Here is a 24359-nt window from a genome sequence, read left to right on the forward strand (position 1 = left end):
TGCTATCCTGCTGGTTGTTAAATAGGGTCTTGGACCTTGGAGTTGTACCTGACTTTCCACTAAGTTTCAGATTGCTTTGTTAAAATGTACTCAGGTTATTACAGTAATGTTATCATGGTAACATATTTGTTCCATTTAGAAAGTCAAATAGAACCAAAGTAAAGAGCCCTATTGAAAATAATTTTTAAAGCAGTTTCAAAACATTAGAGCCTAGATGTTATGCCCATGTAGTGGTGTACTAAAACAACAAAATGCTACAATTCATACTGTACATACATACACATACTGTAGTAGAAAAAAATTATTTTATCCTGATGGTCAATTAATATCACCTCAGTATTTAACTGCTTGTCAGAACAAAGAATAGTTTACAGCTTCTGTTTCTAAGTGTAATAAATTACTTACTACCCATACAATATGTCAGTGGTAACCCATGAAAAGGCACTGTAAATGTTTTTTTCAATGAAATATTTAAAGAATTATGTTCCAGGTTTTGTGTTTATTCTGCTCCATCAGGCAATAATTTATCATTGCCAATGAACAGGCATGGACGATTCTTTTTGCCATTGTGATCTTGAGGGTAATTATTTTTCTTTTTTCTTTTTTATAAAAGAGCTCTGTGTAGGTACTGTATTCAGATTGAACTAATCAGTTTAATGACTTAAATTAAACCCCATAAGGGTCAATATCATAAACAGTTTGTAAAAAAAAAAAAAAAAATGCTAGCCTCCTTCTGATATAAACAATGCAGCCTATGGTCTAAGTTTTAGACACTACAGTTATTGCTTACATAACAGATGGGCCACTAAAAAAAAAAAAAAACAGTTCAGGTAAGATTTGCCAAAAAACTGATTTTTTTATCTGTAAAAATGAGCATCAGAGAGAACAGCTGTTATTTTTTTATTATATAAAATCCTTTCAGATATAACAAACTAAAAATGAAAATACTTAAATCAATGACCATGAAAAATACACAATCTTTCACCATATTTAAAGCACACCAAATGCTTTTGTCATTGAATATAAATAAAAGTATAAACATATAGCTTAATATTGTAATAATTTTAACATAATATTTTACATTTTGGGGAGGGAGGAATGATGATAGACACTTATACAATCTAAAAGTACAGCATGTTATTAAAATGTCTTTAACAACAACATTTATTTTTTCACTTAATTTAAATAGTGCATATTGAAGTTTCATTGCCATTACTTAGCACTACCGTGCGCTGTAAAACTAGGTCCATTTCTTTTCAATGAGAATAGTTAAAGAATAAAAAATGAAAGGGCTTTTTAATTTTTTTTTTTATAAAGGAACACAAGTGTTTCCCAGCTTTCATGTCCAGTTCCAGACTTCCAGAGGTGGGGTGGGGGGGGGGGCTGTAATACTAATAGTAGGTGAATCAGAACTCCACTAGCTATTCGCAAAGAAAAAAAATTAAAGTGCATATTGGGAACTTGGCTCACTCTCCAAATCGGTTTCAAGAATGCTGTTCCTCAAGGAGAGCGAACGAACACCTGTAGTATGAAAAGACACTTCTTGTGAACTCCTTTGACTTCCATCCATCAAGTTGAGGTTCCTAGATGTGACAATTCCTGTTCAGAATGGGCTGTGTCCATTGATAAATGTGTGCTAAGAAACAATTGTCTCGAATTCCCTGAGTTCTCAGATGCATAGGGAGAGGGAGTCGTGACAGGCTGCGCAGCTGCACGTTTTGACTGCTTTAAGGAGGTAATTTGCTTAGCAGAGCTCCCTAGAGGGTCTTGGGCTAGTGGGATTTGCTCTATGGATTCCACACCTTCCTGGAGGGAATTATTTGGCTTCTGTTTAGGTGCAGACTTACAGCTTCCTTTTGAATCCACCAAACTTTCACCTTCCAAGTTCACTGTAAGGGGACAGAACCAGATTTCTGTGGGTTAAGTTTATATATTAAAAAGGTAAAATAAACAGTTTGTTTGTATTGGATGCAATGACAGATAGATACAACAAGTAAATGGGTCAAATAAAATATTTGATGAAATAAAAAAAAACAAATGTACCTGTTAAGCTTTGAGTGGCCTGTCTTGGAGTATAGCATGAATTCTCACTTGTATCACTGGTTGCTTGTTTGATGTCTCCCTAATAAAAAAAAAATATATATATAAAAAAAAAACTAATAATCATTCAAAAAAATCTGTCCAAGAAAGGTTTGTTAACTGAATGTGTACCCCACAAAATTAGATTTTTTTGATCAGTTACATTGTGAGTTTGCATATTTTTAAATGAGTTCCCTTCTCTCTCTCTCTCTCTCTCTCTCTCTCTCTCTCTCTCTCTCTCTCTCTCTCTCTCTCTCTCTCTCTCTCTCTCTCTCTCTCTCTCTCTCTCTCTCCCCTCTTCAATTTGATATTTAATATTTTTAAAATAACAAAAAATATAAAAGTACTTTTCAAGGAACAAGCTCACCTCTGCACAAACACCACTAGACTGCTTAATGGTTACGTGGGGTCTATCCTGGTACTTCAAAGCACTGTGAGGAAGAAAAAAAAAAAAAAAAAAAGTTGTGTGTACAATTACATGATTTTACACAAAACTATTTTGACCCTGGGGATAATCAAAATGTTACCGGGACCTTGCAGATAAGGGTGAATCACAGCCAGTAGACGTCTGCACTGCTGGCACATTCTATCAATAGAGGATAGAATAATTATAACAGGTCTTTACAGAAGAGTTACAAGTTAAGCCTTGGCCTCCACTGCAGTTTCTTTCAGTTAAGCTATGGCATAACTCTTTCATTCATTCATTCATTTATTCATTCATACATTCATTCTTTCTTGAGGAAAAGTTAAGATTTGTGCTAAATGAGATGTGGATTTCCATTTTCAATAACGTCTTATAACAAATATACTTGAGTTTGGATCAAATTCAGTTACTTCAAACTGAATATCTGTACAATTCTAAAGTAGTTTATTTTTAAAAATGTTCACCTGGGATCTAGATGTTGATGATGTTGACTCCAAATCCTTGTCTTGGTTTTTAGTACTTTCAGTGTGCCGCTGTTTCACTATATATTCATATGTACTCATCTTCTTTGTCACTGTAAACAGACAGACTCAGATCTTAAGATACTGTCTTTTTTTAAAAATAAAATAAAAGAACAAGTACTGTATACTGACCTAACTGAATTCATTATTTTATTTTAGAATAATCAGGAAGTGATCAATTTTTACTTGAAAGAAATAAACTATTTGGAGATTAGCCTGAATGATGTTCAGGACTAAATAAACTTTACATTTTGTTCTGCTACATCAGTATGACATACAGCAAGTGTAGTACTCTGGAGTGTGAAAGTCATGGCTTGCTTAGAAAACTCACACAGGTAAATATGGAATCCAAGTAAATGCCCAAGCAACAAGAGAGAGGCCAATCCCAAGAGAATGGAAATGATTGCTGGAACCAGAATCCCTGCTGAACTTGTTTCCACAGAAGACACCGGAAGAAATGCCAGCCACGTGCTGTTTTCGTGAATATCTTTAAAGAAAAACTAATATTTTAACAACAGGAAAACGGATGCCACTAGAAATGTCAAGTTGTGACAGAGTATTCTGGATATAGTCATTTTGCATTATATTGCGGTTGACTTTGTTGCAATCAGAATAGATTCTGGAGTATTGCTTAAGTGCACTACATTTGTACTGCATTACTGCATAGGTACAAATCTATAAGGTAAAACGTGAACAGACACTATAAAAAAATACTTTTACTACTTCTTTTTTCTTGATTAAGAGTGAATGTCTTTAGACACATACCATGAAACTGAGGAGCAGTGCGCAGCTGAGTAGGGTTCACAAAATGTTCGATGAAAACATAGAGGATCACAAGCACCATCAGTATAATACCAAGGACTGCAGAAAGCACAGTACAGAAGAAAAACCTACAAAACAATGTCAGACTTGTTCTTCAATGGGATTATAATAATCCATTGAACCCTACATTATACAGTAGAAATAGGCATGCAAATAAAGAAAACATTACACCCATACTGTAAATACTATACTAGTCATTATTTCTAGAACTATTTTATGGAACTCGGGTACAAGAAAACTCTGTGATGTAGTTACACAGTTTAAACGTCACACGCTGGTCAGGAAATGAGTTCAAGTATCAATAGATCCCCTTGTTTCTAGCAAAACAATTAAAGGTTTAGATTTCAATACTGTTTTTTTTTTTTCTGTAACTCTTTCCTCACTGCAAACCTGTGCAGAGTTTTAGATAACTGCACTTAAAACTACAGAACAACTATTTTAGAATTTATTTTGGGGTTATATATCCGTAAAGTTACTTTGAAACTGGGAGATGGCTTGTAAAGATCATGGGAAGACCAAGGACATGCTGCACATGTATATTCTTTTTTGCCCTGTCTCATTTTTCCCCCAACACCCTGAGTCTTTGCTGGCACCCTACTATAATTACAGGATCAGTAATTTGAATCTGAAATTGTAACATTTAAACTGAATTCGATCCCATCTGAACCACAAAAAAAGATGCTCCGTTTATTGCAGAACATATGAATACAAATCCATTCATATGGTTGTTTGTGTTGTTCTGACTGGTATAATTTTCTTCCTGCTAACATCAAGACTAGATTTTTATTTTGATGGTTTAGGGTCAATTTTAAGTCTTGTAAGGTTAATTTTTGGCCTCTGGTTATTTCACACGGAATGACCCTTTAGAAAACCAAGGAATTATAAATGAGTGTGTTTTCTTGATTATATATATGGTACACTGCCGCTTTAATATGTGTGGCTGAACATCATGAATCTTTGAGACAGCAAAATGTCTTCAGTCACTACAGAAAAGGTGGCTTTATTTTGATAAAAGATAGAAGTAATTTTAGGGAAGGTGGATTGGTGCTTAAAAGGGAGCTGGTGTTAATTTTTACAGTACATATGTTGCAACTTACCAGTAGTTCCTTCCTCCAACACAGTTATTCAGCCATTTGCAGTGATGATCAAAATCAGAGATGCATTTATTGCAGCTACTGCAGTGTTTTGCTTTTAGTCCCCTGGAAATCCGAAGAGTGAAGTTAGTCAAGTGCATAGAATTATTGATATCTGTTACAGCATAGCACATATTATCCTGATTTACTCAGGGATTCAAAAAGAGTTATATTCACCTGCCATAACGGTCAACAAGATATCAGGCAACAATGAGCTATCATGGGCAGCCAAGATAGAAATATTTTAAATTGGCAGGATATGTAACTATCATGAAATGGTTACTACCACTATTTCCTTCAAGGAAGTTGTGGTGGTAGTCTGAATTGAAGATGAACTAGCTAAGTGAGCAGCTTTTACTAGTCATCTATCAAAGACTGGGGGGTGCAGCTTTTCTTTCTATATTAAAGACGACATTTCAGAGACTGCTGTTAACAATGACAGAATCAATCATGCAGTCATATCAGTGACTGACCATTTAAATAAAACAGCTAGACTTTTTTTGGTCTAACCCTTTTAAAGGATTGCAAACTTAAAACAAACATCACTTAAAATAACAATAAAATGAATAGACACATCAAAGGTAAGACAATAAAACCACTTACACATCGACTTCACACAGGTAGCAATGCAGGTTCTGTATTGCATGAGGGTGCTTCACCCTGTCTAAGGCTGGCATTGGATTCCTGTAGTTGTTCTTAGCACGTACACTGTGGTCTGCAGGATCAATGGAGACAGCAACTATATGCAGAACAAAGTGAGAAGCAAATGCTATGCCAATTATCTGTGAAAAGTAAGTCAAGGAATAATAGACCAACACATGTCTTAAAATGAGGGACCACTGTACAGTACATAAAGCATAAAACTTGCAGAGCTGCAACACTCCCATGATTCTTCCCAGTGTTCTACTTGTTTATTCAATTTGTTTTATTTTTTAAAATGTAATAATGTATTGTGTAGTGGATTATTACTAATTAAGTTCTGCATACATATCTGTAATAGATAAGTACCAATAGCTAATTCTGCTACACTGAAGTGAACAGATATACACAGTGTCCTTGTATACAAACAGGAAAAGACTATGCAAATCCTACTAGGCTTCTAGGCCTCAAGGAACACACTCAGACTATCATCTGAGCACCAAACCCGGTTCCTTCATATCTAGAGTCCTATAAAAGAGTGACAGGCTTTTTATTAAACTGTAACATATTTCCAAATGTTCAACAAACTGAAAACAAATGATTGTTTAAAGTCTGATTAATTAATGTACATTAGCACCCAATAATATACGCTTTCCAAAGTTACTTCTACAAACAGCAATCGTGTGCCCAGCTCTTAATCTTGCATGGAACTTGGTCTGGATAGTCATAAGTCCAGAGATAGCAGATACTGGGCTGTATACACAATATTAAAATATAATTACAATGATTCACAAAAACATGTATATATTTCTATTCACTTTTACATGTTCTGTTCCTTGTCACTTTTAGCAGTGGTATACTGACCCTGAAAAGAAAACAGTATATCTAAACTGAGCAACAAAAACATTTTTCACTGCAGAAACTCTGCAACAGGTCACAGTGAAATAGTAAACATTATATATAAACAAGGATACACAGTAGCCAGCATACTTCCAGTTGTAAGGCAGCAGAGGTATATAGATTCCAAACCCTACAATAGCCAGATATGTATAGAACAGCCAAGCGACAAGCTGGAAGGAGTGTATAGGCAATGACCAGCCGTTCACTCTGGATCGCCGTGGAGGGGTAACCAGATCATTTCTGCTGTTTTCCCGTGCAGGTCTAGTCCGTCTTACCCTCCTATCATAGCAGTTCATCTGCAAGGGAATACAAAGCCTCATATATATCAAGGGAACATTTGGAGAGTCACATATCACGCACAATCCTCACGGAAATGGAATTGTGCAGCCAAAACATGGTAATGGCTAAAAAGATTGGCTAAATCACATTCTCCTGCTAGCCAGCTGTGCAAATGGACATGTTTGAAAGCTGTACCTATGTTCACGAGGATCCCATTTGCGACGTGACCTCGCACAACTTTCTACTACTACATAACTAAAGTCCGGACCAAGCAAGTTTTTATTAACAACAGAGATCTGCTTATACTAGCCCTGGCAAGATTCTTTCACCATTTTTTAAATAAGCGTACAGTACGAGGGGTTTAGAGACCTCTTCATTCAGTATTTTTATGTGACACCATTTATCAATTTTTCTAATTATTGTAATTTGCAGGTGATGGTGAAATAAACCCACAGCCACCCCTCTCCCTTGGGAAAATGTCAAATTAAAATAATTTTATATGTTTAAACCTGTAACATTATAAATAAACCTAATCTAAACTGTCCTTTATTCATGAAAGATGGAAATCACATAGAATATACACCGAGTGAAAATCATTTTTGAACCACTTTAATTTTAGTAAATAAAAAAAAATTGCAAAAACTAAAACAGACATTTTTTGTTTTTTGTTTTTTCTCAAACCTTTAAATCAGGTACCTTTATATATACTTGAACAATTTAGAAATGCAGTTATTTTTCTTGGTCATCAAACAAGAAAGAAGTGCATGTCTCTTATTATTCCCAAATACCTGAACAGGAATCACTTTTGAGTGAAACCAGTACAACGTGAACAATGCAGAAGGAAACGACAGCCTTGCATAAGATATTTTTTTGCCACTCCTCTGTACAACCAAATATAACTTGCAAAATCAAAAAATATATATTATAATAATTTGCGGAGCTCAGCTGCGCCACTTAACCAAAAGAAAACTTAAGAAAATAAATCCATCTGCAGTGAAATTTGAAATCAGTCAAATAAATCAGTCAATCAATAAAATAGCAGTAAATCCAAACATTTTAAAAAATACACTACCTGTATGTAACAAGATTTATCATTTTGATTAATTACTTGATTTAGTTAACATTGAAACATACATCAAAGTACTCAATATTTTATATGCTACTATATAATTTGTTATAAAAATGTATTCACCATAGGTGTCAATTGAATTTTTAAATCAATGTTATCAAGTACAAAAGTTAGTATGAAAACGTGTCTACAAAAAAAAAGCCATTCAAGCACCTCAAAAAACTGAGTCCACGGTACAAATGCATTCAAATGCTTTTAGCTGTCTTTTTTTCGTTATACTTTGCAAAACGTATTCTTTGTTAGTGGAGTCAACATATTGTAATTTTATTAATACTGAACACACTTTCTACATCTGCCAGCAGAGTGATCACGTGACCTTAACACCGCCCTATTGTCAGAGCTCTCGCTCTACATCCCGCCTACAGGTAGGCAATCTGTTAGCTCTGCTTTGTGAATTTCTGCTTTGATTGACAGTCTGCCAATACTGCCTTGCTACACTTTATTTTTCTACCGTTACAACTGTCGCTGGTGCTGCTTTTCACTATTAATAGAAAAAAATAGTGTCATTGCTCCCGCACGGACCACAGTTTGGGAACGCCTGCTTTACACTATTGCCATGGTTGGTGATTGAATAGCTGATTGCGTTAAAGCTTAGGCTTTTCTGTCCCTTAGTAAGGTAAAACTCAACTCATGTTACACTAGCCTTGCGATTTGTAAAATATGCTGCAAAGAAATGATGTACTGTTTAGTGGAAAAGCAACCAATCTTTTCACCCACTTGAGAAGACGCCAAGACATGAATGCAGATTGCAAATCAGCCACTTGAACAGAAACACCAGTGTGCTAGCAGAGAGTTCACTGCAGCAGGTGACATAATAAGAATATATAAGAAATTCTCTAAGACCAAACGTGTTGACCGGTTAGTGTTTCTGAAGAGAACGTTAAGTGTACAATGCATGTCTTATACTTTGGGTGCTTACAGTATGTGATGCCCCTGCAGCTAACACTGATTGTTCACTGAAGCTTCAAACTGCTTACTTTTTAGTTTCAATTCCTGTATTAGCAACACTGAAAATTGTTCTGGTAAATGTTTTGATTTTGAGGGTCATTATATGTCATGTTCATTAATGTGTTTACTGGTAATGAACATTAAAATAATATTTCCTTTAACAGACTGAGGATTAAAAATTCAATGTTTTTTGCAGTTAGCAATTTTTGCATAAACAAAACAATACAGATCTCATCACTGGATTATATTGTTGTTCAGAATGGAAATGCAATACAAAATAAAAAAAGCTCTTTGTTCAGGTAAGCTTAACTGAATATCTACTCATTCAGGCCAACAAGGACAGAGATAACAATGTCCTCAAGCAGTGACGTTACTGCGCAATTAAACCCATTGTGTATCATCAAACAGAAAATATACAAGGAAATGTGTTCACCATGGTAACAGAGTCAATGTTTTTATTTCATTACAGCCAACAATACTGACCTTTCAGCAGATGTATTTCTGGTATCCATGTATTTTTCTCACAGTTTTTGCTGCTGGCAAACATTTGTTAGTTATGTACTGTACCTCACTATGTACTCTATTAATCAAATTTAATCTCTTACAATTAAAAAAACTGCTTTACCATGCCAACAACACTTTAAAGACCACTTTTTCAAACCAATCCTTAACAGCACAGCAAGTTAATAATTCACAAATATTTAACCCACAAAAACAGCAGTCAAAACATACATTTTTATAATGCTATTATACACAAGTTCTACTTTGCTTTGACTCAACTGAAGACACCTTGTGCCATGTAGGACCAAAATGACTGGGTGTAGGGTGCCCTGTATTCCGATTGGTAGCCACGTTAGCGTGACAACCTCTGATTGCTTGATAGGACTATCAAATCCCTATCAATACAGGCTAGTACTAAACCACTCCAGAACAACTTAAACTATGTAGTCTGGTTGAATCAGCGATCCTTCACCCTTTAACATGTTGATCGACATATACAGTAGTGTATCAACTCATTATTGCCTTATTATTCTCTGTGATCATTTCCCCTTGAATGATGAGACTGCTGTTAACTTAAAATAAATGTAACTAAACTCATCATAGCACTTACAAATAAATACATAGCCCCCTACCTGCAGATCCAGTGTTGCCGTGTCTCTGAGATTGAGCTGTATCCTGAGGATTGTTACAGACCGCTTTGGCATTGGCCATGGCTCACAGTGTGGTTTCTGCATGCTTGTTATCATACAGGACAGCAGTCAGCATGTGAACGACAGAACTGATTCTCCTAACAATCAACAGCTTTTTATTATGTTAACATCCTTTGTTGCTGCAGTCTAATCAACAGACTGTATCCAAGTTACACGGAAATGAATAGCTGCGGCACTCCCTCTAGTGGTAAAATAAAATTATATAAAGGCTAAAATAAATGAATACCTTTTTAAATAGACTTACAAATAAAACAAGAATTTTAAATTGCACTGTGGCAGGGCACAAAAGCCCTGCACATAATTAGAGGGCACGTGTAAATATATGTAATGTTTTTTTTGAACGGGTGAATGCATTAAGATTTAAAAGTAATGTTTATTGTTGTATTAACACAATTAAAAAATGTTTGCATTGTGTTTATTTAAAACGATGTCTGGCTTTGTTATTGGTTAGAATGTATTTTGTTTATTAAAAAAAAAACGACTGTTTGTTATTGTGTGGCAGTGTGGATGGAGTTAAAAGCCCATCCATTAAACTCATGCAGAAATTGACCACCTCTGGACTGATTCATTTATTGTTAATCCGGAGATGGTCACATATATAAAAGCCCTGCTGTTTCTGTGCTCAGGGTGGGCGTTTAAGACGAGAGAATGAGAGCGAGCGGAGAAAATCCAAATCAAAGTCAAAATCAAAATCAAAAACAAACACTGAAAATGAAAAGAACAGTAAGCAATTGCTACTCGTGCTGGGCAACCAGCACGGTATTTGTTTACGTGTGTTTTGTGTTCGAGACCTGTTTTTGTTAAACCTTTTATTTTGCTCTGTGAGCGTTGTTTTTTGTTCAGATATTTACTTTATTTGTGTTTGTGAATGAAAACTGTGCCGAGAGCGCCTTTTCACCTGAGTACCTTGCCTGTGTGTTTGTCTGTCAGCTGTCTGGCCTGGGAACAGCTACCCAGTCACATGCGCCAATAAACAATTTGTTCGTTGTTATGTGTTTTCACGTCCAGTTACCAGATAATGCAATTTTTATTAATACTCATATAGATATGGCTAACTTACCACGACCATAAAATTTCTGATCCAACTTTTCATGTACCTTGAACGACTGATGTTAAAATTAGTTAGCTATAAGAATATAGTACCTTAGGTTCAACTGGAAGACCACACAGATGGTACTGCAGGAGTATGCCATTTAGTTTTTCTTGTTTAGAATACATTATCAAAATATACCACAGTTAGGCTGCCTTTAGGGCAATTAAGTTTTTCAATTGATGCCTGTATTGATAAAGCCTCCTGCAGAACTGTTCTTGCCTTAAGCTACTACTAAGTTACAAAGTAAGTCTATCTACAAATATACTTTTAATGTCCTTATTCCAACTAATATGTTTTGTTTGCACAAATAAACAAAAGTGTATTAAATTATGCTTTTAAATCAATACAAATGTGCAACAGCTTTCCTCAATGTACTTTAAGGTACCTTGCTGCATTACTGGGATGTTTGCAGCTGGGACGCGGAACAGTAGACGTGTTGCTGGGCAACCACTTCAGCAGTTAAGCTCGCCAGGTGCCCAGCTGACTGAGAGGTACGAATTGGCTGTGCGGAGCGCCGTGCTTGTTAACATCAAGGAGGAGAGCGTCAGCTCCATGAAGAGAACAACTACACAAAACTCTTCCACTTCAAGACAGTCCTCGTGAAGGCACTGCCCATCCGAGGCTAATAGAAGAGGCAGGAGTCGCCGTGAGGATGCCGGGACTCCGGGGACCCAGAAGTAGGTTAGTTTAGGGGAGGTTCATCCCAGCCAGTATAGAGAGGATTTTCATAGTGTAGTAGGTTCCTGGAGCAGGACATCTCTTTTAGTGAGACTAGCGCTCGCCTTGTGTGGTAAACTTTTATTTTTAGCTTTGTTTGGTTGGTTTGTTTTCTTTATTAAATCTGACACTACGGCTACCATTGCTGGTACCCTAGTGGCAGCACCTGTGTTATTAAATCTGCATGTCTGTGCGTCAACACCCACTGCTCTGTGTCTGCCTCAGTATTATTCAGTGACAACCCACACACGTAACACTTCCCATTACAGGTCCCCTTTAGTCTGTCCATCCATAACTTTCAAACTCAATCATATATAAAGTAGCACTGGCACAACATTGTGCAGTGCTAAATTTATTCACCCATTCTTTTATCAAAACAGTTTACATGTACCTCCCCATTATCAAGTTATTTCACTTGAAGATATGCCAGTGAGGGAGGGAAGATAAATCTGTGTCATGCGATATATGTGAGAAATCTAACTTTTAACATAATAATGTGGTATGAGCCAAGCAAGCCTCCTTGCAATAATTATGACAAAAATGCTTATATTTTAAAATTATTTTGCCTACTAGTTCCAGGGATGGAAATAAGCCTCCCATTGTATAGCAGTTTAAGCCATTCCTGGTTTACTATGAGTCTAATGAGACAAACCTGAACTAGTTACAAATACACTATGGCTAGTCAAGCTTGTAATAAAACATGGAATTGGTGACAGTGCTATGCAACAGGAATCTTCTTTCCATCCCTGTAGTTCAATAAATGTACTCTTTACAACTCAAAGCAGATATGAGAGATCACCATCTTACTATTGGGCTTATAGAAGTTCTATGTACAGAAATGAGTGGGTCTAAAACATATAGTAGCAACACACATAATACATAGGCAATAGTGGATGTTCAGAAATCTATACATTATTTGAATTGATTCTTTATTCAAACCATGTTCTTAATTGTTTAATTGACTCAATTAAACCTCTATCCAGACCCCAAAGCAGGCAACTAATTAACAACAATTAAAACTAAATATCTCAATTCTGTCTTTAAACAACAAAACAAAACATATTCTGAATGCTGTTTTTAAATACAGTTTGTAAATTTAGCAAATAAGCAAACATCATGCTATCTGGACCTGATCAAAGTGAAGTTGGTGTATTTCATCACAGTCATTTTAAACCATCTACTGTATACAAATGTATGTAATAGAACAACTCAATCTGGTGTGGATCAGTAGATAGTAGCCACTTCCTCTGACTAATAATATATGTGTAGGAAATTTACCTTAAATGACCAATGCTACAATTCCTGTAATTCTTTGAGCAAACAGAAAACAGGAAGTGGTAGATGCAAACTTAAGTGAAAAATATTTTAAAGCATTTAAATAAATTAACTCTTGGCCAGCCCAGATAGTCATGTATCTCCACTCACTATGTACGTCTCACATGTGCAGTTTGGTAAGAAACACGTAACATGCATTTTCACCAAGTACTAGGTAGTCTTGTTCTTCATAGGTCATTGCACATGTACAATTAACATGTCCCTGTCCCTTCACTGTCTTCCTATCTGTCAACAGACAGCTACTTTCACTAATGATTAACAGGTTGTGCAGCTAGTGACATTAAAAAAAAAAAGGCAGCTGCCTTAACATGGTTACCTCGGCAACAAATATTGTGACATAGCCATATTTGGCATGCAAATAAACATTAAGAGTACATCCTGCAAACATTTAAATCACTGGAGAATAAAACTGCAAATGTAGCTGTTAGGAACCCATTAGCACATTTAACCAAGCTAACACTGTCTGAAAAACAATTCAGAACCCTCTAAAATAAAATGTATTCCTCTAAACTTCTGCAATCATATATTTGTTAAGATAATATGAGAGTAAATGTAGAAATGCAACTGTACACAAATACTGTGTACTGTATTAAAAACACACATTTACAAAAAACAGAATAATGTCACTGACATGACATGATATATATAAATAGCAGTATTGCTTAACTTACCCACTGCAAGAAGGCACAGCAGCATTGAAAATAGTCGTACAAAAATGTAACATGTTCGTGATAGCATTCCAAGTCATTCCTGTTTAAGATTGCGTAATTCTGTGCACCACAAATACCGAAGCAGGAGGATGATCTTTGTTGTGTCATTTTTTGTGTTCCCAAATGTTACAGGTTATTGGTAAACATATTTAAGAACAGCATTAGCTCTTAACAGAGCGTGTGCTTCAACACCCACAAGAATGATCATCTTGTGCATTTTACTAGACAACCAACAGCAGCTTCCTTTTCTTTCAACATCACTCTTAACTGCTGAACTGGAGTTGGAGAAAGAGGAAGCCACAAAAAGGATGTGGCCAAGGCCAACTGGGCCAAGTCTACAGCTATACTAGCAGATCAACTAATACAACACCACACATTTTTTAAATAATTCTAATTCAAAATAAAAACAGTAGTACTATGACCTTTAAGACATACTTTAGGTATATATATATTTTTTAATAAAAACCCTGATGGAAATGAAGAACGATCACTTCAGCTGACATTGTGAAAATACATACAATGGATGACTAATCTAGAACATTGGTTGAGGTAAACTAATCTGAAGAAACACTCATTTCACAGAGACACTGCAGTTGACACATTATGAAAGCCTATTTTCTTTACATTTAGACCAAACTGAGGAAGACACATGTGTTACTATTTTGATTCCCAGGACACTCATAAGTGTATTTCCTGTTATATTCACGGATTACAAGATAATTTGTAAAATAAACACAGGTGCATGTGTTTGACTGCTCCTGAGATGGTGTTTGTTTCAGGTAGTTTGTGGGAATGTACTAGTTGTCTCTGTAAGTGTGTCTTTTTAGAAGGTTAGTGGTTATGTTTATGTGCTACTCTGCATTAAAGCTTGCAAGATGGGGTTAAAGCCCAGCTGGTGATGTATTACCTTTTCTGCCTGCTTATTTTCTGAATCACTCAAAAATGAAAGTCTGTATGTTGCAGCAGCAGAGAGCTACATCTTTAACGAAACAAACAAGGTGTCAGGGACAGGACCTGCGCCTCCCCTGGAACAATAAGCTTACACTCTGCAGGATTACACCTCTTAAAATATATTTCACTACACGATTTTTGTGTTTTTCAAAGCATTTTTTTCCCCATAACCCCCTCAAATTCTCCATAAACCTACAGTCCTATATGTGCTTGTAATATAGGAGTTCAAACAGTATTTTGTGGCAATTCTTTGTGGATCCTGTTTTTAGTCATTTAAACATATTTATAAAACACCCCCAAGGTATTTTAACTGCTCAAAACTGCACAAAAATGGACCAATTTAGCTTTCAACATCACTATTCATAGAATATGCTAGCACAGCTATGACATGCCAGTAGAATGTAAATTACATCTGTGTATTTCAGCATGACTGTGGGACACTGCAGCTCGAATATTCTACTTCCAATGAGATTTTTGCTTAGCACTACAGTACACTGTAGCAGGTCAAACCTGACTTGTTTGATGATGAGTATTGCCAACTGTATGCACAACATGTTTTCATTAACAGAGATTATACACAATGCCTAAGTTCACTGGCCTAACTGTTATTAAAGGATTTTTAAAGGATAAAGATTTACATACTTTTAAAATAGCAAGCCCTCTTGAAAAAAAGTCAATAAATATTACATCTGTATTCACATCCATCACTTGTTTGCTATCAGCACATCTGTGACTCTATTATATTACAGAAATATTTGATACAGCTTCTTCTGAGGAAACATGTCCAAGGTCAGAAGCTTGTTTTTTGGCACTCAGAATGGTTGCAAACACCACACATTAGTAAGAGAAAAGTAAATGACATTTGACGCTACTTGCTTTTTAAATAAAGTGTTGGAAACGCATAGTTAAGTAATGAAGCACAGTATAAACATGGTACAAGTATGGGAAAATCATTGTAAAAATAGTGAGCAAATGTACTGTGGTTTATGAGGGTTAGTCCCTGAAACCCAATGAATATAACTTAAAAGCACAATATCTAGTCTGTTTATAAATGGTCCCAGTGTTTTAGATCATACTATGTCAACTGGTAAGCTTTTCCATGCATTCCTTCCATTATCTGTGTAAAAAAAAAAAAAAATTGACTAACATTTTAATTGCCTTTTTAATTGCCTCACCACTTTGGTGAGATACTTTAAATGACAACTGCACTATAACCCAACCTGGAGACCCTTTTCTTTGCCCCCTTTCTTTCAACCCCTTTAATGTATACTTGCTGCCTGGATTTTACAACCAATACACACTATTTGACAATTCTTAACATTAACATTAAAATTAAGTTTGCCCAGTCACAGAAGTTCCAGATCCCTTTGTATTATGTGGGTTGTGATGAGTCCAATACTCCCCGAAGTTTGTTAAATTTGCAGATGATAACAATCTTGTAGTGTGTATTTTTGTCCGTCATTTATTTAAATGAGCAACAGCAAGGGTCCAAGTACAGACCCTTGTGGTGTACCACCGAGTACAACCCCCCCCAATTGGATTTTACACCTCTCACAATTACATGTTCTCCCCTGGATTCCTGCTGATTTTAACTAAAGTATCAGTCTTTCATATCAGACTTTGTCAAAGGCTTTTTGAAAATCAAGGTACAAATTATATCATAAGCACTGCCATCATCTACATCAGCTGTAAAATCCTCAAAAAAGTAAAGTAGAGCCTCCCTCTTCCGAATCTATGCTGGCTATCTCCTATAATAGTGTTGCTGTTTAAATAGTCTTCAAGCTTACCTCTCAATACCTCTCATTTTGTACGTTACAGAAAATAAACTAATTAAGCAATAATGACCAACAGGCAGGGCATTTCCCTGCCTGGAGGTCATTCCTCTATCATAAACCATCTTTACGGTTTTAATAGCAATAACATTTATAACCTTTTATTTACTTTTTTCTATGTGTCCTGCAGTGCCTGTCCCATGTTGCTACAGCGGCTCTTCAATGGTATAGTACCGCCTGTGAACAGCGAAGGGAATTATTTTTTCTTAACTAACAAACCAAACATTCAAAAATCAAAATACAGTTTACTTTTTTAAATTTATTTAAGGCAGGGGAAACATTTAAGGCCATTGTGTTTCGTCTGCTTTTTCGAAAAGCTACAGTTTTAAACAGGTAAAAATAACAAACTGATTCTATAACTAACAGTATTATTAAACAAATTACTTTATTCTTAAAAGAAAGGAATTAAATTAGTAATTTAAAAATTTGAGTTATTTATTTGTTAAAGTTCATTTGTTTCAAGTTGAACTGCAGGTTTCCTATGAAAGTGCAGTTTTGAAACATAGCGGGTATGTTCGTGGCTGAGATTTCTGAGGATGAAGCAAAGCATTGGGCTTTTTAGAATGACCAATTAACCTGAACAGCATGTCTTTGGACTGTGGGAGGAAACCGGAGTACCTCGAGAAAGCCCATGCAAAAACCTGGGGAGAAAATGCAAACTCCACACAGACAGACCCCTAGGCCGGAATCGAACCCACTGTGAGTGCTAAACACCACGATACCGTGCCACCCTATGTATACAGTGCCTATAGAAAGACTACACCCCCTTTCAAAATGTTCACCTTTTGTTGACTTATAGCCTGGAATTAAAATGCGTTAAAATAGTTTTATTTTTTTCATTTATCTACACATCCTACCCCACAACTTCCAAGCGAAAAAAAAAATTCTAGACATTTGTAGAAAATTAATTTAAAATAAAAACTGAGATAGCTTGGTTGGATAAGTGTCCACCCCCCTTGTAATAGCAATCCTACATTAGCTCAGGTGTAACCAATCGCCTTCAAAAACACACACCAAGTGGTCTCTTCTTGTGTTAAATTGTAGCAATTCACATGATTTCAGGATAAATTCAGCAGTTCCTGTAGGTTCCCTCTGCTGGGTGGTGCATTTCAAAGCAAAGACTCAACCATGAGCACCAAGGAGTTTCAAAAGAACTCCGGGACAAAGTTGTTGAAAGGCACAGGTCAGGGGATGGGTATAAAAAAATATAAAAGGCCTTGAATATCCCTTGGAGCACGGTCAAAACAATTAAGAAGTGGAAGGTGCATGGCACCACCAAGACCCTGCCTAGATCAGGCTATCCCTCCAAACTGGATGACCGAGAAAGGAGACTGATCAGAGAGGATACCAAGAGAACAATAGCAACTTTGCAAGAGCTACAGGCTTGTATGGCTAAGACTGGTCAAAGTGTGCATGTGACAACAATATCCCAAGCACAACACAAATCTTGCCTGTATGGTAGGGTGGCAAGAAGGAAGCCATTACTTAAGAAAGCCCACCTTGAATCCCGTTTGAAGTATGCAAAAAAACACTCAGGAGATTCTGTAGCCATGTGGCAAAAAGTTTTGTGGTCTGACGAAACTAAAATGGAACTTTGTGGCCTAAATGCAAAGCATTATGTTTGGCGCAAACACAACACAGCACATCACCCAAAGAACACCATCCCTACTGGGAAGTATGGCGGTGACAGCTTCATGTTATGGGGATGTTTCTCATCGACAGGGACTGGGGCACTTGTCAGGATAGAAGGGAAAATGAATGGAGAAAAGTACAGTGAAGTCCTTGAGGAAAACCTGCTGCCCTCTGCAAGAAAGCTGAAACTGGGATGGAAGTTCACCTTTCAGCATGACAACGACCCAAAGCACACAGCTAAAGCTACACCGGAGTGGCTAAGGAACAAAAAGGTAAATGTCCTTGAGTGGCCCAGTCACAGCCTTGACCTAAATCCAACAGAAAATTTGTGGCATGACTTGAACACTGCCGTCCATCAACGCTCCCCAAGGAACTTGACAGAGCTTGAACAGTTTTGTAAAGAAGAATGCTCAGCTATTGCCAAATCTAGGTGTGCAAAGGTGGTAGAGACCTATCCCAACAGACTCACAGCTGTAATTGCTGCCATAGGTGCTTCCACCAAGGGGTGGAGACTTATCTAATTATGGTCTTTCAGTTTTGTATTTCACTTTTTTCCCCCGTAACAGTGTGGACTATGGTGTGTAGATAAGTGGAAAAACATTTAAATGCATGAAACTCTGAGGCAGGATGTGTAGATAAATGAAAAAACATTTTTTTAATGCATTTTAATTCCAGGCTATAAGGCAACAAAAGGTACAAATTTTGAAAGGGGGTGTAGTCTTTCTATAGGCACTGTATGTACATATGTATGTGTGTGTGCGTATAATATATATATATATATATATATATATATATATATATATATATATATATATATATATATACACACATATATATATATATATATATATATATATATATATATATATATATATATATATATATATATATATATATATACACACACACATATATATACATACATATATATATATATATATATATATATATATATATATATATATATATATATATATATTATATATATATATATATATATGGGCGACACGTGGTGTGGTGGTTAGCACTGTTGCCTCACAGTAGGTTCAGTGGGTTGACTTACAATCCACGGCATTTACGACTCTTTTGCATTATTACTCTGCTTCAACTTTACGATATCAATACGGTCACTTGGTCACATAGCATTTGTTTTTTTTTATACATGTAACTGTTTTTTTTAGAATTTATTGGACTCAAAACGAAACCTAAGCTGTGAACTTTGTCACATGATGACGGGCTTAACTTCAGGCGATCGTAGTTCCAGCTAGGAGTACCGCATACACACACTGAATACTTCATTAGAAAGACCCTAGTCTGTACTTTCAAACAAGCCAGGTAAGTGGCTTTTATGGTGCCTGAGTAATATGCGCGTATCCACCAGGTTACCAGCACCCCGAAATCAGCGGGCTGAGTGAAAAGACTTAAATAAATATTTGCATGAGTACAATATAACAGGTCATTTTTGTGAAAATATATTATCCGGCCAAAGAGTCAGGAACATAACCCCAGTTTATAACATTGTTCTTATGGGAAAATGTGCTTTGACTTACAACGCGACTTTCAGGAACCAGTTGTGTTGTAAGTGTGAGGACTGCCTCTGTGTGTGTGTGTATGTATCTATATATATATTATATATATATATATATATATATATATATATATATATATATATATATATATATATATATACACATACACACACATATCTCTCTCATGTGTATCTATCTCTATCTCTGTCTCTGTGTGTCTCTGTGTGTGTGTGTGTGTATGTGTATATATATATATATATATATATATATATATATATATATAGCATATAATATATATATATTATATATATGATATCATATTACAACAGTCAGTATAATGTTTGCACACATAACCATTGGCAATGGGTCAGTGAAGTAAAAATGACAAGGCATCAGCAACCACTTTTTTTGTTTGTAAAATAAAAAATGTTCTGTCTAGTGTTCTGCCCAGTGTAACCTCAATCTGTGTACCAAATCTCTTTTTAGTAATCTCAATGAACTGAAACAAAAAGGCACTGTTATAATTTAACTTTTTTTTTTTTTTCCTGAAAGTGTTACATAGTAAGGTGCTTAATCTTAAAAACTAAAATATGTATGAATACCAACTGACAATACAGCTGTACTTGCTAATACTTCCTTGTAGGTGGTTTACAGGACATGCAAATTAATTCAAAAAAGAGTTGACACAAACCATTTAATTTAAAAGGAGGCAGGGCCCCCTTCTCTAAAGTCAAAACAGCAACATGCCTAGTTTATGTTTATGTTCTAAACTACACATACACATAGTTATTGTTTAACACTAGCTCTTTATTTAACACTAACCCAAAGACAAAGCGTAGGTTCACATTGGCATTTTGGAATTTGCATATGGTTATTAGCATAGGGGCTACATCTCAGATAAAGTCTAAACAGACTCAGGTCAAACTGTCAAGGTGTTATAAACTTTAATTCAATGCTGGCTTAACTGGATCAGCTAAACATTACTGTATTTAGTATAATCTATTACATTTTTGAAGAAAATGTTAAGACTTCTAAGACCGGCACACACGATGAAACACCTTTTAGTAGAACCTGTTGTAAATTCCCTTAAAACTCTGAAATACCGTATTACTTTGAATTAACGTCGCCCTCAAATTAAAGCCTCACTCTGATATCAGCTTTTTAATAGATGCCGCTCTCAATAAAGAAACGTAAAGGTATTTTTCTTCTACCCCTGCTCAAAAAAGAAAGAAAGAAATGCTGCAACTCTGGCTATGTACATGTGGCGCCCCCGAAGAGGCTGTAGCCTCAATCCACCATGTAACTCACAACCCAAGATGAACTACTTACAGCAACGCAGTCCTTTAAGTTTTTTTTTTCCCCCAGCAGAGTTCATTGCCAACACAGCAGGGAATAAACAAGGGCAGTCTGTTTACCTCGTCCTCAGCTTGGATGGTGAAAATGTAAACTCAGAGGAACTTAGTGCTTTGCCGGTCACTCCAAGCACCATCCGAAAACTGGCCGAAGATATCTTCTTGTAGGGGGTCTAGTTGTTTTGTTTTGTATTCAATTGGAATTTTTCTCAGTCCTGTACAATTATATAAAAAAGAAATAAAAAAAAGAAATAAAAAAAACTTGCTTACTGTCTTCGAGATCTAGTTTCAGTTTTTTACAGGTAAATCACAAACATGCAGGTAAAAAAAAAAAACCAAATAGAATATATTTTAGTTTTAACAGAAATCAAACCGATATTCAGAGGTAATATTTTGCATTAAAAAAAACAACTGCATCACACTCAACTACTGTTCTCTTTTCTTGTCCCACCCCATAGCAACCAATACACACTCCTGATTCGCTAGCACAGTACTCCCCTGACCTCCTAACTCCCACCTAATAGGTTCTCGTTAACTATCTGTAAATGTACTGTATTCAAGCCCCAAAAACACACAAGAGTATGGTGCTGCAGATCAGAGCCTCTCACGGCGGTGCTTCTAAAATGCCTTAAATCATGTAATAAAATATTGCACCATTTGTAAAGCACAGTATTATTAATGAAGGCCAACCTTGTATAATCACCGTCCTTGTTTAAGGGCCGCAGTCATTTTGATAAATTTAAAATGAACGCAGCGGCGCCAAATTTAAGTAATACGGTACATCAAAATGAAACATGCGCATGACTAATCTGAAGGGGGATGAGTCTGGCAAACCCATGTGCTCGGCCCTTCAACAGCTCAGACTTGCATTAGTTAGAAAAGGTTGTGATTTTGTATAATTTAATATAATCTCAAATTCTGTATGTCGTTGTGAGTGAATACACTGCTCCAAACTATTAATTGAAAACATACATCTCTGAATATCCTTTTAGTGTACACTCTGAAAGCCAGCATACTTAAATGTCTCTGTATAGAATTTTAAAACAAATCTTTCACTTGTCAAGATATAAAGAAACAATATTATAGAGGTTCTACAACTTCCATAGACCATGAGCGATTTGGAATGCTAAATCAGTGGCCCGCTCTAAAATTATTCAACCACAATCTAAAACAAAACAAAAAAAAAATGAAAAAGAAATCAAAGATGTCTGGTCTGCCTTATCAGCAGCGATGGTTCAGTTTTTTACTGTGGTTAAACTCACTACTGCATGACATTACACTGGTTGCACATTTTGTCACAAGGGCTGAATTAAAAGTGATTTAAAAGCTAATTAAATACTGAAGGTACAGTAGTTGAATTAATTTATAAATGGCAATTAAACAGATACAGAATAGGTGATCTTAGACCTTTGTGTAATGTCCAGTTGCAGACTGGATTATACTGGGGAAATGGCAGTAGCCACAGTTTGATACCAAAAGTGACAGGATTGAGTTTTACTGACTGGTTTCACAGTGCAGATGGAAACCTGGCACACTACATTGTGGTCCTTAGATAAACGTCTTTGGTGAAACTGAAAAATGATCATTTAACATTCTATGGATCAATACTGTAAGCTTGAAAACTTGCAAACTTATAACAGGTTGGGCCCATTTTTTATGTGCATAATAATAACTACAGTTCTTATCTTAGGCAGAGTTATCTTTTGAGAAATACCTCTAGTTTATAGAAGACTCCACTGCTACATTATTTACTTGTGTGCTTCTGTCTAATTTCAGACAGGTCATCTTTCCAACTAAATTCAGCCCCTAAGCAAAGAGTATTTGGCCATGCTACAATTGTATGACTTGACATCACTTGGATACCAAATGAAAACAATCTGTTACCTGTTACAATCTTTTCAGTTGCCTGCATAGTGAGTTGCAAATTAATCTATTGTAATATAAATATTACACTCCTGTAAAATATACTCCACCATTATCTTGTTGTTAGTTATTTAGAAAATTCACTCAGAACTGGTCTGTCAGACAGTGGGTTCGTTATATTGGGATACGACTGGTCTGTGACAGTCTGGAGGCAAAATAGGGAAGAATAACTTCCCACTTACATTTTACAGTACCCAACCATTTAGACTGTATTGACACTGACAGATATAAATCGATAGAAGTTTACACTGTTTGGCAATAGCATGCACAGATGACGTTTACTAAACTGTTATTGAGACCATAAATAACCCCTCGTAAATACGTTGAAATGAAACAGACATTAAATTATTTTAAGAATCAATTAAATACTGTGCTCATCTCATGTGACCTTTATGTTGTAAATAATTTGTTTCATATAACATTTTACCTTCGTAAAAAAAGTCCACCTGAAAGCTAGAACTTCATCAAAACTGTTTTTATCACGGTGAACCACGTCGCTTGGTAACGTAACGAATGAACACACACAATAGGTTCACACGTGAAACTAATTTATATAGACTACTGCTTACGATAACGCTTTAACACACTGTCTTAAACGATCTTACCTTAACTGTTTGTAGTTGAGGGCAGAATCTTTTTTTTTTCTTCCACTTCAGCGAAAATTAATACAACACTAATTCGTGTGTCCACTCGTACTGTATATTGAGTGGTTGTGGCACTTTACAATCTACATGGATGGCATTATCTTGGCTTTTAATTAAATACATACTTTCTCAAGTCGATACTAACTCCAAGATCTAGCAGGTGCAAATCATGCTGCCGCCAAAAAATCAAAGAATTTTGACCTACATTGTCCATTGCTGACAAAACGTAGTTGCATTTGGTTATAGTGCTCCAAAAAGCAGTAAGACTGAGTTTGTTAACGGACTCTGTACTGTTGTTCTGGTTGTACTGCAGTTTTGGAAATGATCACCTCGGCGAAACAAATCAAAGGACACTAACCACCAGGGTCCTAGTGCTCACTCTGTTACATGGATGTTGGATAATTCAGGTATTAAAGATACTGCAACACTCAAACTAGATTTAAACTGCCTTCTGATCTTTAGCATATCTACAATTCTATATTGGTATTATACATTTTGAGATTCCAATTGTGTGTTTCCTTTTTTTATTTTATGTGATGTGTTTATTTAGAAAACA

The 24359-nt window shown here is 35.8% G+C and overlaps 1 protein-coding gene across 6 annotated transcripts; it reads right to left on the minus strand.

Moving 5' to 3' along the window:
• Positions 1–907: 907 nt before the first annotated feature.
• On the minus strand, positions 908–24105 carry zdhhc11 (zinc finger DHHC-type containing 11). Of its 6 annotated transcripts, none has more exons than XM_041245701.1 (12): positions 23765–24105; positions 21300–21451; positions 6593–6814; positions 5583–5761; positions 4944–5045; positions 3790–3914; positions 3356–3511; positions 2968–3077; positions 2613–2665; positions 2447–2510; positions 2044–2122; positions 910–1889 (listed from the first exon to the last, which is right to left on the minus strand). In XM_041245701.1, exons 3-12 carry the CDS (start codon positions 6812–6814, stop codon positions 1570–1572), a joined length of 1410 nt encoding a protein of 469 aa, XP_041101635.1. In that variant the 5' UTR covers positions 21300–21451; positions 23765–24105; the 3' UTR covers positions 910–1569. The 6 variants fall into 6 exon arrangements, with proteins under 6 accessions (XP_041101633.1, XP_041101634.1, XP_041101635.1 ...); XM_041245702.1 differs by having other exon boundaries at positions 24009–24100; XM_041245699.1 differs by lacking the exons at positions 21300–21451; positions 23765–24105 and adding an exon at positions 13902–14140 and having other exon boundaries at positions 908–1889.
• Between the last annotated feature and the right edge of the window lie 254 nt (positions 24106–24359).

Source organism: Polyodon spathula, chromosome 3 (assembly GCF_017654505.1).
Source record: "Polyodon spathula isolate WHYD16114869_AA chromosome 3, ASM1765450v1, whole genome shotgun sequence".
Lineage (NCBI taxonomy): Eukaryota > Metazoa > Chordata > Actinopteri > Acipenseriformes > Polyodontidae > Polyodon > Polyodon spathula.

Coding starts and splice junctions, on each gene's coding strand:
- zdhhc11 (XM_041245699.1), bottom strand. CDS start 14,048: ATGACACAACAAAGATCATCCTCCTGCTTCGGTATTTGTGGTGCACAG. Junction 3,512..3,789: donor CACTGCTCCTCAGTTTCATG/GTATGTGTCTAA, acceptor TTTTCTTTAAAG/ATATTCACGAAAACAGCACG. Junction 1,890..2,043: donor GGCCACTCAAAGCTTAACAG/GTACATTTGTTT, acceptor GTCCCCTTACAG/TGAACTTGGAAGGTGAAAGT.